Consider the following 13,923-nt stretch of genomic DNA (forward strand, 5'->3'; position numbering starts at 1 on the left):
GATTCCTCTTCCTGGAAAACAGGCGAATCAATGTTATGCCATAATACTTTGCTTATTTATTTTGCGATTAAAGTGTTCGAATGCATTACATAGTCTGCTATTTTAGGAACCAAGGATATTGTGCGCAAGATAACCTCCGCTCTTGCTAGCTCTTCGCGCGATCATGCACGTGTGTTATATGTGCAATTATAATTTGCATGCATATACAGGGCCGTACCGTACGTAAAACTCTCGTTAGTAACAATCACTCATTCATTCTTCTGAGAATTATTACGCACATTATTGTTGAGTTTCCTGTGGTAGATTTATCATTTAGAGTTTTACCGGATCATCAGTCATGCCGAAGAATAAAGGTGAGTTTTGAAAAGCAGCAATACAGTTCATTCATTGAGAATTTATTCACAATTTATCGACGAAATGTCGCAAAGATACGCGGCAAACCAGACATCTGTGACTGTGAGTGTGACTGAGTTGAGTGGTGTTGCATGTGTACAGTGCAGCCAGTGTATGAATGCTGACAGAAACATGAACGGGACTAAGTAGGCCAACATGCGTGACATGTAATAACGTTAGGTGAATCTACTTAAGTTTGTCATGCTCTCTCTCTCATTCTTAATCAGTTAATGTGGCCTTATCCTGAAATAAGTCACCTCTCTTCTCGTGTGTGTCAGTGACAGTGTGTGTGCGCTCGTGTACAAAGACCCCGGGGGGGGGGGGGGGGCACTCAGTATATAATGCATAGTACTAGTAGGTATGTGCCGCGGAGGGGACCCCCATTTTTACACTCAAATTTCCGTTCCAAGGCATAGCATTTTTGTCTTATTGAGAAAAAGAACAAAGAAAGCCGCTCCAAGGCATAGCATTTTCTTCTTATCGAGAAATAAAGAAGAAAGATACCCGCTCCAAAGCTTCGCATATTTTCCGTTACGCCGTTCCGGTCGCATTGATCTGCTACGATGAGCCGCAACTTTGGTGAAAAGCGGCCGGAGAGCGCTGTCCGACCATCGTCTCTGCGCTGGCGCCTGTGCGCCGTGCTAGCTGCATGCACGTATGCTCGTTCCATTGGGATGCACACGCAGGCGACCCGTTCCAAGGCCCCCCGTTTTCACAAACATTTGTAGTTCCGAAGCCCGTTCCGAGGACCCTCCTTTTTACAATAAGCCCGCTCCAAGGCCCCCGTTTTTTGTCTCGCCCGCGGAACACCCCTACCACTTTTTTGGTCAAGTGCCCCCCCCCCGGGACAAAGACAATGGCGAATGGCCATGCCCATGGGAGAGGAAAGAAGTCAACGCCGCGCTGCTGACCATGCTGACGAAATAAATTAAATGGCATGCTAGTGGATGGAGTGGTGACTTAAACCAGGATAATGCCGTTAATGTCTTAAATTACGAAGTATGAGGACATCTAGTTGAGATCACGAGATACCTCGGCCAAGCTCTGGCCTCTGGCGAACTTTGTTGATTTGATTTTAAATTTCAAGCAAAAAAAGTAATGACTAATGAGCAATGTTTCATTCAAATCAATCATGACATGAATTGATTTTGCAAGCAACATTTTGACTTTTTTGTTGAGAAGTAGTTCAACTTAAATCTTCTAATGATAATGATTTTGATGTTTGGAATACGTAATACCAGGAAATTTCTTAGTGTTTCTAGATTTTCTTTCTCGTTCAGTGAAATGCAAACAGAAATGAAGAGGATGTCTTATTTTTCTTCATGTAGATCTTGACTCATAATAGCCTGTATTCTGTAGATGTATATACGTTTAAATGAGCAAGTGTTTTCTTGAACCATTGAAGAGCAAGCCAATGGGTAACAGGATGAACTTCATAGTTCTTACCTGTTAATAAGTTATTAAGTAATCTAAGTGAAGGTTTTATTATTTGTTGAGATGAATCCTATTTTACATATCTTATGCCACTAAATATTTTTTTGTCCACAGGAAAGGGAGGAAAGAACAGGAGGAGAGGAAAGAATGAGAATGAGTCAGAGAAAAGAGAATTGGTCTTCAAAGAAGATGGTCAAGGTTAGTATAGATTTCTAGTCTAATCAATTGCAGATCCAGGGGGGGGGGTTAGTGCAGAATGTTGATAACATTCTTGTCATAGGAAAATTCTGCAGCCCCCACCCCCAGGGCCCCAGTTATCATTCTCAAAATTGACCTTATTCCCTTGTGTTTAAGAAAGGAAAAGAAACAAAATTTTGAGCCAAATTTTTTGTAAAATGAAAACTTACACTCCAACGCAATAATTTTGTGCCTTATTTCCTGTGGATCTGGATCAGGATCTCGATGTGTACAGTGCAGGACCGTTTTGGTATTGTGCACCGGATGAGAGAGGGGGCTTATGGAGATGAGCAGTACCGGAGAAGGTGGTCTTCAACAGCTGCCTTGAAGGTTGCGACCGTCTGTGAAGTTGCTATGGTGGCTGGAAGATGGTTCCAGTCCAGCGTTGTTTGTACGAAAAATTAGTTCTTATATTGATCAGTATTGAATTTCTGGACCGCAAAACATTTATGGTTTTGGGCTTGCCTTTCAACTAGGTTTGTTGATTCAAACCCAGCAAATTTCTTTGCTTTTATTTGCCTCTTTTGTCTTGTAGGTCTTAAGAAATTATTCAAAGAGAGGGCTGGTACCAACCCCCCCCCCCCCCCCCGACCACTTGGAAGTAGGTTGAGAGTCTTGCACATTTCCTCCTTGATGCAAGTGTTGGTAGTTTTAGGTTTTCAAGCATCTGTGTCATACTACCATGGATCTATGCCAGAAGTCCTGTTAAAGCCTGGCCAAATCTTTGGTGCAGCCTACATGTACATGTAGGGAATGTGAATTAGACTCAGGTATCATCCGACATTCCAGTACTGCATCAGTGTAGTGGCCATTGTATCTTTTTTTTTGTAAAGAAGCATCGGCCCACCCTGATGAGAATGAGAAGACAAGCACTCATGATCCTGCCCTTTTGTCTTCTTGTCCAAACAAGGTTTACAAAACGAGATACTTGATGACATATTCTTGTCTTTTCAACTTGACTATTTTGTCCTAACATGACCAATGATCTTGTTTTCTTATCTTGTGTTATTATCTTCTGAATTATTCTGCCTTTTATGCCTGATATGGTATACATGTAACATGTAGGCCTACATGTAAACCAAATTCTTCTCAAAATTATTGTTCACTGCGACTACTTGCATTTAGCCTTAAAGGTAAAAGAAAGTAGTCGTAGCAAACAATAATTTCATGAGAAAGTCTTAAAAATAAAGGTTAATTATCAGGCCTGTCAATTATCACAATATCATATATCTAGATGTCATTGATGTAAACTTATCTTAATGAAATCATGAAATCTTAGCTCAAAATCAATAATTCTGATGATCACTAGTTAACACAGAAAAGCATATGTGGGACAGTGTATTAATATTGCTTGGGAAAATACCAGACATTTGATGGAATTCCGTGCTTATTTTGCAAATTTCTCAGCTATTATGCATTTTCTTCCAGAGCCATTTGGCACTATCTTTTACTTATACATACACTTGGGTGGTAATTTTATTGGATTCTGTTTGAACTCATTTTGAGATTGTTACCACAACTGGTATTTCTCTGGAAGACAAGAGTGATACTCTCCTTTCATTGTCTGAGTCCAGTCACAATATACAGTACACTTGCAATTTTTACCTACAAGAACTTAAATAATTCTCCAATTCTTCTTCACACAGAATATGCCCAGGTTATCAAGATGCTTGGGAATGGAAGGTTAGATGCGCTGTGTTTCGATGGCAAAAAGAGGTTATGTCATATCAGAGGAAAATTAAGAAAAAAGGTGAGTAGCATGTTCATATGGGTTCGGTTTCATAAAGATGTATAATTTCTCTAGCAAGTTCACTATCAGCCAATCAAATCATTGGATTTCAGTAGCTTTGAACTGTTATTGCAAATTTATGGGCTCTTGATGTGGGAGAGCAGTGGTTTAAGGTAGATCTAACCCTAACTGCAAAAAGATGAAAAATCTGAGCAGTATATTGGTGAAAGTAAAGGCCCTTTCATATCGTTCCGTTGCGGGTGATTGCCTGCAATTCACACGCAACAAAGTTCTGAGCATGTTCAAAACTTTTCTGTATGCAAATGATACTTGCAGGCAACTGCGTATGAAATATGTGCGAGATACTGTCAAAGTGGGCGACTTGCAGGTAACAAATCAAGTTGCCTGCAACTCACCCTCAAGGCTTGCATAGAACAATGTGACAGGGCCTTAACAATCAAATGGTATAAACAGAAAGTTTAGAATATTCAAAGGAGTTTCAATTGGGCTAAATAAGGCATTCCCGTGTAGGATAGGATTAGCAACAAATGCTTTATGGATACCCCCGAATGTCTTACGATGTAATCGTTTTCAACAGTTTAACTATTCATTGTCCCCTTCTGCTTCATGAGGACATCAGACAGAGTGGATAAAAAAGCAATTTAGACCTAAACATTGATTAAAGAATGGTTTTTAACAATCTACTCCTTATGAAAGCTAATGCCTATATCGCTTCAACAATTTTGTGATTGGCATAGATCTTTATGAATTCTTTCAGGTTTGGATCAACCAGGGTGATATCATATTAATCGGTCTGCGTGAGTACCAAGATGAGAAGGCAGACGTCATCCTCAGATACAACGCTGATGAAGCAAGAAACCTGAAAGGTTACGGAGAACTGCCCGAAAATGCCAAGATCAACGAATCAGTCGCATTCGGCCAAGACTACGAGGATGACGAGGTGGCGTTTGACGATCAGGGCTTCGATGACGACATAGGGGACGAAATAGGAGCGGTAAGTATCGTCTAGTGTAGTATTAAAGGAGAATGAAACCCTTGAAACCAGCTGAATCCATATCAAAGAGAAAAATCAAAGAAACATATTGTTGAAAGTTTGAGGAAGATTGAATGAATAATAAGAAAGTTATGAGCATTCGAATATTGAGATCACTAGTGCCATGTAGATCCTCCCAACGGCAATGCGACCAAGATCTGTGATATCACACACGTACAACTCCCTCATTACTTAAGTACTTATTTCACTTATATTCTCACTTTTATAGAGTCTATCACAAGGTGAGGTGTTCTCTTTATGAGATGACAAGTACAGAGGTTTCACAACATTATATCATTGATGAATCGTTTGTCATATGATTAGAATGAGCAAAAACAGATGTTTTGGGGTATATTTTCAGTGTCCAAATGGGAGAGTTGTACGTGTGTGACATCACAGATCTTGGTCGCATTGCCAATGGGAGGATCTCCATAGCATTAGTGATCTCGACATTCAAATGCTCATAACTCTTTTATTGCTAGTCCTATTTTTCTCAAAGTTTTGTTGATTTTTCTTTGATTTTTCTGCTTTCACAAAAGCTAACTTGCTCCAAGAGTTTCATTCTCCTTTAAGTATAACATTTTTTTTCACCTTTCTAGGGAATCGTCTTCCAGTTATTGCATTGTTAAACATCGTCATAACAGTGACATATCTGCCAACCTCGTAACCAAAGAAAGTGGGACTAAATGGATGGTAGAAGCTGAAAATAGGGACACTGGAGAGTTTCCTATACAGTAGTACTCACAGACAGATTTTCATGAAAATAGGGACACCTTGCTTGAAGTGGCTTTCTTTCTTTCACGAAATAAATGTCGTGGGATATGAAACCAGGGTGATACATAACTTTTTAGAAGCACTTGCCCAATCGGCCAAGTAAATTTTCTAATAGTTGGAATATACTTGCCCAAAAATCTATTTCATTTACCCGAAAAAATAATTGAAAAAAAAGTTTTACCTCTCCAAAAGAAAGTTTTGCGGTTTTATAAAACCATTGACATTTTTCTCTCTTTTGACATGAACTGATCTACTTTGTTACTGCATTTCTTTTTCCAAAGTGATTTTATCTTGCCTGCCATGACCAAAATTAGGGTCAATATCATATCGACCCTAATTTTGGTCATTCTACTGTGAGAATTTTGCCCTCCCAATTTGGGCAAGTAGTTTTGGTCTTTACTTCAAAACACCTGCCCGACTCTAACTTTTACTTGCCCCAGGCATTTGGGCAAGTGCTTATGTAGCACCCTGCCGTGGGATATGAAACGTTTAAAAAGTATTGCTCTTGCATGAAACATTTGTATCACCAGGTAACAAAAAGCTGAACCAATCATATTCAGCAAAAGTTCAAATAAATTAGATTTAATTTATTAGGTAGAAATCGCATAAGCAAATATGTACATGTATCATAAACTGTAAGTGTCACCCTAGAAAAGCCAGCGGCTTGAAATTGGGGATCCCTGATATTATGTATAGCTGCTGCTGTCCTAGTTCATGTTATATCTTGATAAATTGATTATGATGTCATGATTTTGTCTTATTCTTTCCAAACATTAAATGATATGATTTTGCTTTTGATAATTTGAGTTTGATTTTGAGTTTGATTTTGAGTGTTATGAAGTTTTATTGTCTTTCTCTTACAGATATAGCAGCGTGACCGATGACAGAGTGGAGACCCCAAGCAGTGTGCCTCTGTTTTCAGTCTTGTGCAATGGAATTTAGCAAAGGACAAACTAATATCCTCATCTTTCTTTAAAATAAAAATACACTTTTTTCCCCGTGTGAAGAGGTCTGACACTCCTCATTACTACAAATTTTCAATGTAAATGCTTGCGTGGGAAGTTCATACTGATTTAAAGCCGTCAGTTTGGCTAGCAGTAGCAAGTATATGAAGATTACATGCTTGGGCTAATCTTGGAATTAGGGGAGTCGGTTTTGTCTAAATCACAGTTTTCAAGAGATGAAATAAGTTGAATTATTATATATTTCACTATCTAGATGTTGAGAATTCTGTTGCTTTAAATCTATTTCTTAAGTCTAAATTTTGTAAATGTTTCAATTTTGATTTTAATGCTATTTAATAAATTTTACCTCGAGGAGTCATTTTGGTTATCAGATTTGCCGAGTTTTCTTAGAATTTGTGTGGAAATGCAATTAATATATATGATTGAACTTCTTTCAATGTGAGTTCCTCCAGTGTTCCATGTTTTGTTTTTAAGAGTGTAAAACTTAGGCCTTCGATTAATACCTATCTTTAAAAATTTATTTTACATGACTAATCAATTAAAGACAAAATACAATATGCTTTCATACTCATTTGAAGGGGAAAGAAATATTTCTAGAAGGGAATTTACTGTTAAATACTTTATTCCCCCTCCCCCACAAAAAAAATATTTTGAAACATGAAATCAATGGAAATGATAATTGCCAAAAAAAGGTTCTGGCATCACTGTCTATTTGTTACTTTCGGTATATTGTTATGAGGGCTATTTCGGGTTCTGCACAGTTTATTTATAGTTTGTCGTTATTGGCATTGCAAGAACTACATGTGACTTTGTATGCAACAAGGGAGCTTATTTCTATTCCATTTTAATTATAGCGCTCTAACGTGTTTGCTTAAATAGGGGCAATGTTCAAGTTTTGAGGGGAAAATTGTCCTTTCTCCCCCCCCCCCCCATTTTTTTTTTTTGTACATACTATCATATAAATGAGTGAGATAGACAAGAGTTTTTCTATATGCACCCTTGATTTGCTAAATCCTAACTAGATATTGACATGTGAATTAGATTGGATTGGAATAAATTTCATTGCACAAGTTACTGTTGAAACAAGAACCTACATTAAAACAAAATGAGGAGGAGCCTGGGCCAGGCGAAGGGAAAGTATTGCCTTTTGTAAACTGCATGCTATTACATATTCACATATGAATAAAAGGCTAGATATATATATTAGCCACGCATGAGCCAATCACATGCAAAGCAGACTTGTGAATATTAAAGAAAAAAAAGGTTATATATTATCCTAAGGCGAAGAGAAGTATATAACTTTTATTGGCATGATGCTGGTAAATGAAACTTCAATACACATACAATACACACTTGAAGCATTGTATAGATGACATTTTAGTAGGCTATATTATTCATTCGTTGGTGCATATTTAAATGGAGAAGTTTAAGTTTTCTTCCAAAATGAAAAAAGGTGTTGTAATGTATGACTTCATCCGTATGTTTTCTTTTCTCTATGTTCTTCAGTTTAGAGTAAGGTATGTCATTTAGTCTGGAGTTATATGAAATTATCAAATTTGACATCCATGTAGAGGTACAATTTATCTGTATAAATCACACGTTTTGGGGACTGCAAACTTAGTTTGATCGTGTTAAAATGTAGATTACACATTTAACAGTTTGGCCTCACCGAAATGGTTATACTATCTATGGTAATCATGAGAAATTGACCCCAAATAGTGCAGTGCTGAATAACTTAATGAAGGTGAATGGTAGATGTACGATTTTATAATAAAAGTAAACATATTTGCCTATTTTATGTCTTTAAAAAGAAATGAAAAAACCATTTCTCAAGCTTGGAATGTGCTTCAAATTTCAGGATGTTATCTTTGTGATGTTAGCTTTCTAAAAATTTGTAATGTGAATGCTCTAGAGGTCTGTTTTTGAAAAAAAAATCCACTGCTTGCTCATGAAATGACCTCACATTCAAGAGTTAAAACTTGTTGGATCAACAATTTGGGTGGAGTCCAGCACATGCTGAGTTTCAGGGGAGCATTTCATGAAAGAACTTGTCGGGAGTTATTTCTGTCAAGTCTGTTTCCATAGTAACAGTGCTTCTTCGCTCATCAAAATCAAGGGAAGTTGTCAGATCTTGGCTCCGTAACACAAAGCATAACGATTGATCCTACGCTTGATTGTACATTGTAGTCAATGCAATCAATTGTGAAAATTTGTTTTATGGTCATTGCTAAGCTTTGTGTTACAGGCTCCAGGGGAGCGTTTCATGAAAGGACTTGTCTGACACTTGTCTGTCAAGTCCTGTTTTATCCGACAGTGACCATAGTAACAGTGCCTCTTAGCCAATCAAAATCAAGTATAGCTGTCAGATGCCAAACGTTGATGGAATGCTCCCCAGAAGAATTGAGTCAATTTGTTATTTTGTGATTCCATTGTTAATAAAAATAGATAAGTTTGAAGAATTTTGCTATTTTGGCGAATATACCCAGCAATCTTCAAATTGGCAATTTCAACTACGGTATTAAAAAATATCAAGCGAAGTGGAGGTATAAAATTTCTACAGAGAGGAGAAAGCCTTTTAGTTTAGAACCTTGATTTTGCCGTCAAGTGCTTGTGGTGTAGTGATAAAAGGTACAGGTCAAAGCTCTACACTGCTCTGACGCAATGGCATAGGCTCACAATTCCTAATCACGCTCTTGGTGGCTCATAATATTTTCAGTTATGAATTGATAGCAATAGCATTTATTCCATCGAATATAAACCTGACAATAGTGAATTCTGAGAATAAAAACAAAAACTAAATATTCACTTAGTCTTGCGGATTGAATGGCAGTTGGGTAAAATAACGAACTTGGCTCAGAATATAAATACAAGATGTATTGCAATTTTTGTTATTGAACAGTTCAATTAAACCTGAAAAAAGTGAATGTTGACAATAAAAGAAACTAAATATTCATTTAAATTTTGTTTGTTTTTATTAAACTCTAGTTATTTTCATTTTATACTCAACTAGGCTACCTGTCCATATACATGTAACATATTTGGGCCCGGTTACACAAAGATGAGTATTTGATTGTAGGACTGATTCTTATAATTGATTGCATCGATTATTATGTGCAATCAATGGTACAAACCAACTCTACAATCAATTGCTACATTTTATGATACTGGGCCCTGATATGAATCCATTCTTGTGTATCGTATCCGTATAATGGCTTAATTTATTTTAACTAAAAAGAAAGAAAAAGGTCTTAAAGAATTTAAGGAGCAAGTGATTTGATTTGATACAATCGAGTATAGAATAGTGAACTTTTTTCAGAAGTATATTATTAGAACAGTCTAAGACTTCAAAGCTTACATGATAATAGACAACTATTTGAAATGTGTAACTTTTGATATCTCCAGTGTTGAAAATTTGGGTATACTTTTTTTAAGGTATAGGAAAGAGTACCCACGAAATTTGTCAAAAATGATTTGTCGCACAATACAGAACATGCTAATATCAAATGTCTTGCTATTACATTTTGTTTCATATTATTCAGTAAAATAACGGGCACAATGAAAGTGAAATTTTTTTTAAATAAATTCCTTTATGACAAAAGTATTAAGATTTTGATTTTTTTGTGTGTGTGATTTATTCAAACAATGTAGTTGTCATTATGCACTCCAAGTGGTGGTAAATTGCCATTTGGTCTAGTCTACACCTACTAGGTGAAATGTGACTGCAGCATAAATGGAGGATATTATAATTATCATTTATTATTTAAATTAGGGATATAGGAAGTGCGCTACCACTAATATGTTAACACAGGAAATGTAGGATATCCATTAAGCACAAGAAATGAGTCGCCAGTCGTGTGTAAAGCCATAACGAACCTAAGAACAGCTTTATGAAACGGCCACATGGTCAAGAAACATCTCATTTTGGTTTATTTTCAACTGGTCTAATGCCAATTCGTCCAATTACCAACTTGTATACCATCAGTTCGTCCACTATCCATATGGTCAAATTGCCATTTCGTCCACTCACCATTTCGTCTGATAACCAGTTGGTCCAGTAGCCATTTATTCAATATACCATTTGGTCTAATTGGACTAAGTGTTATTGTGCAAAATGAATGAAAAGAAAATGGATATTAGACCAATTGGTTATGGGACGAAATGGTGATTAGACAAAGTGATGATTGGACGAAATGGTGATGGATGGAATGGCATTAGACTAAATGAAGGTAGACCATGTGATGAATGGACGAGTTGGCAATAGATGAATTGGCAATTTGCCATCATTTCTGGACAATTTCTGACATACATGTACATCTTTATCAAAACTTCAATGAAATTACAAACACCATGAAGGAACAAACTATAAACTTAAAAGTTACTTTTCTTACAAAGAGTGCTTTTATTTTACAAATAAACAAAAATTCACAATGTATGGTACATTGTACAAGTAGATGAGTAGTCATGATGCCTTTTGCTATATACAGCGCTGTCAGACACTTGGAGAAATGGGGTGCAATTATTTTACAGATTAAGATAACCAGAGGATAAGATTACATACTAAATCAAAATTCTCTCATACCAAAAATATGCTTATATGCTTGAAGACAACTTCTTAAGCAAAATCAGTTATGTTTTGATCAGATCATGCGCACTACCACGTTCCATAAATCAGATTGCGTGCGCGTCGGCATTTAGTCACCCTAAATCTTTGTGAAACACCCCAAGGGTGCCATTTCATAAATTGCTTCCTAGTTGCCATTATGGTAACTACCATGGTAACAGGACTCAGCAGCCAATCAGATCTAAGGTCACCATACTGACACAGTTTATATGGTGTTTATAAATTCTCTGTGAAACAAGGCCCCAAATGGGCTTTCGAATCAGTGGAATAACACCAAGTGGGAATTCATCAATAACTTTATTGGATGACACTCGGCCATATACTACATGCATACAGTTCCAAAGGTTTTGATTGTTTATTTGGTGTAAACCCATCTCAAATAGACACCATTGGCACATGCAGCAAAGAAGTTACTGTTCGGATTACAGGCCATTTGACGGATAGCCGAGACACACGGGATGACCAGAGTTCTAGACATTTCAATTGTTTATTTAGTATAATCTCATCTCGAGATGGTATTGTCATCACACGTAGCAAGAAGTATACTACCACTAGGACATTTGACAGAGTGCGGGGACATGTTTGGGGATGATTGAAGTTCTAGATGCTTTATCATTTAGTGTGATCCCACCTATCGGCATTGCATGTGGCAAGGAGAATACTGTATTATTGCTCGGATATGTGAGTTGTTTAACGGATAGCTGAGACACTCATAATGACCACAGAACAGTTCAGGTGTTCATTTGGTGTGATCCTACCTCCAGATCAACACATGCAGCAAGGAGCATGTGTTGTCGCTAGGATTTAAGGCTGTTTTAATGGATAGCCGAGATAAGCTTGTCAATGTCATAATCAGAGTTTTAATCATTCTGAGTATTTATTGGGTGCAATCCTATCCCCAGATGGTGGCATCATCACAAGCAGCCAGAAGAATGTTACCATTTGGGTTTGGGGGCCATTTATCTGATAGGTGAGACAGACTAGGTATGATCAGAGTTTGACAGGTTTTGTTGATTTATTTGGTGCGATCCCATCTCCAGATAGTACCATCATCACACGCAGCAAGGAGAATATTGCCACTAGGATTGAGGGCCGTTTGACGAATGGCCGAGATGCACTTGGGGTGGGTGAATGTGGCACATCTATAAGAACACAAAAACAAAAGAAAAATTACTGTCAATCCTGCACGATTAAAAAAAATATTGTAAAAAAAGGACTGGAAGAACTCGGGTAGTCTTGCTTACATTATGTGAGTCAATATAGAAGCAGTGCTAAATTTGAAAATGAACAAACTGAATAATTTTTTAAAAGAGAGAGAAGCAACATTTATTTGATAATAACATCTGGCTTTTGTTAAAGTCAAATGACCTTTGACCTTAACTTAGAAAGTTGCTCTTTTGTTATTAGAATATGAATTTTTATTCTCACTTTGGTTTGATGCAATCGTCCATCTCTAGATCCCACACAAAAATCTTGCCGACCTGATTGCCGAGGGCGAGGATCTGAAGAAAAAATTAAGAGAAATAATGTTTAGCAAACCTTGATAAATTGAAATAAGCTTTCATGCAGGTAAATACTGAACATCTGAGAATCGATAATAGGTCTACACAACAATTTAAGTGTTTTTCTTTAAGAATTTGTTTCTAATAGAGATTTCATTTTGGAGTTTCTTTCAGAAATAGTTGCAATCAAACCAAATTTCATTTTCAACAGATCTGAAAACCATCTTTAATACAAAGAGTTGCGATTGATCCGATCAACCACGACTATGGAAAGCCAGCAACATCAAAATCTAAAATGCACGTTTGTTCAAAATAATTTCCCTATATGATGTATATTCATACATTCATCATTTCCTTGAAAATTCAGCATGCTTCTATTTCTTTACAAAGGACATTGTGCAACTTTCCTGTCGAAAAAATCATTAAATCGATCGATTTCCATACAGTTGAGGTTAATTGGATCAATCTTAAATCAGGGCCCAGTCGTGCATTAAGATGGGTTCATATATAAGCGCTATATAAAAGTGTAATATTATCATGAGGAGCATTCAAGTTAGTCACGAAATGTGCGCTCTAGATTTGACCATCAAAACGTTGTGGACTGGATAAAAAATGTTATCTATTTATAAATACAGAAATGCCCATGGTTGAGTCGGGGAGAGGGGTGTGTCCTTTAGGGTTTATATTTCAGAAGTACAAATTACAAATTTTAATACACAAAAAATGTTGATTTATTTTAATTTAAAACAATTTATTATACATAGAAACATTCATTCCAGCGGCTTTTATTTACAAAATCAACAGATTTGCATTCATTCATTGACATGACTATAAACGATAAATGCACTCATAGACATGACAAATAACTAGGTGCTATGAATAAAGCAATATTACATGCTTTAAAACAAAACAATATTACTTTTCTTCTCATGTTTTACCATTAATAACTGCTGAATTCAAACTATGCACACAGCTACCTACCCACCCACTCTCTCCCACACACAAACAGAATATTACCTTTTGCCTGTAATCCATGCTAAATCTCATAAACCAGATGTCACATTGGGTGTAGTTGAACCTGGTCAAGACAGTGACCTCTGACATGGAAGGCTTGATGATCTCTACGGGGTCATGGATACCGCCTGGTTTCCAACAAACGATGCAATTCTCACAAGACTGTGGAGATGAAAAGAGTTTGTGTACAGTAAGGATGC

General features: G+C 36.8%; 2 protein-coding genes across 3 annotated transcripts in view; one reads left to right on the plus strand and one right to left on the minus strand.

Annotated features, from left to right (window-relative positions):
- LOC129259045 (eukaryotic translation initiation factor 1A, Y-chromosomal-like) lies at positions 1–10,187 on the plus strand. Its single transcript, XM_064098355.1, has 5 exons — positions 1–353; positions 1,942–2,025; positions 3,711–3,814; positions 4,572–4,808; positions 6,485–10,187. The coding sequence occupies exons 1-5, from the start codon at positions 338–340 to the stop codon at positions 6,488–6,490; spliced, it is 447 nt and encodes a 148-aa protein (XP_063954425.1). The 5' UTR covers positions 1–337; the 3' UTR covers positions 6,491–10,187.
- The window catches only part of LOC129259044 (polycomb protein eed-like), an 18,223-nt gene continuing 14,205 nt past the window's right edge, over positions 9,906–13,923 (minus strand). Inside the window, exons 9-11 of one of the 2 annotated variants that reach the window (XM_064098354.1) lie at positions 13,727–13,885; positions 12,636–12,709; positions 9,906–12,349 (exon numbers count right to left, since the gene is read on the minus strand). In XM_064098354.1, coding sequence (XP_063954424.1) covers positions 12,223–12,349; positions 12,636–12,709; positions 13,727–13,885 — 360 coding nt within the window. In that variant the 3' untranslated portion in view covers positions 9,906–12,222. Of the gene's footprint in view, positions 12,350–12,635; positions 12,784–13,279; positions 13,886–13,923 lie in introns of both variants that reach the window. The other variant, XR_010293358.1, reaches the window with a different exon arrangement.

This window comes from Lytechinus pictus, chromosome 4, assembly GCF_037042905.1.
Source record: "Lytechinus pictus isolate F3 Inbred chromosome 4, Lp3.0, whole genome shotgun sequence".
NCBI classification, from domain to species: Eukaryota; Metazoa; Echinodermata; class Echinoidea; order Temnopleuroida; family Toxopneustidae; genus Lytechinus; species Lytechinus pictus.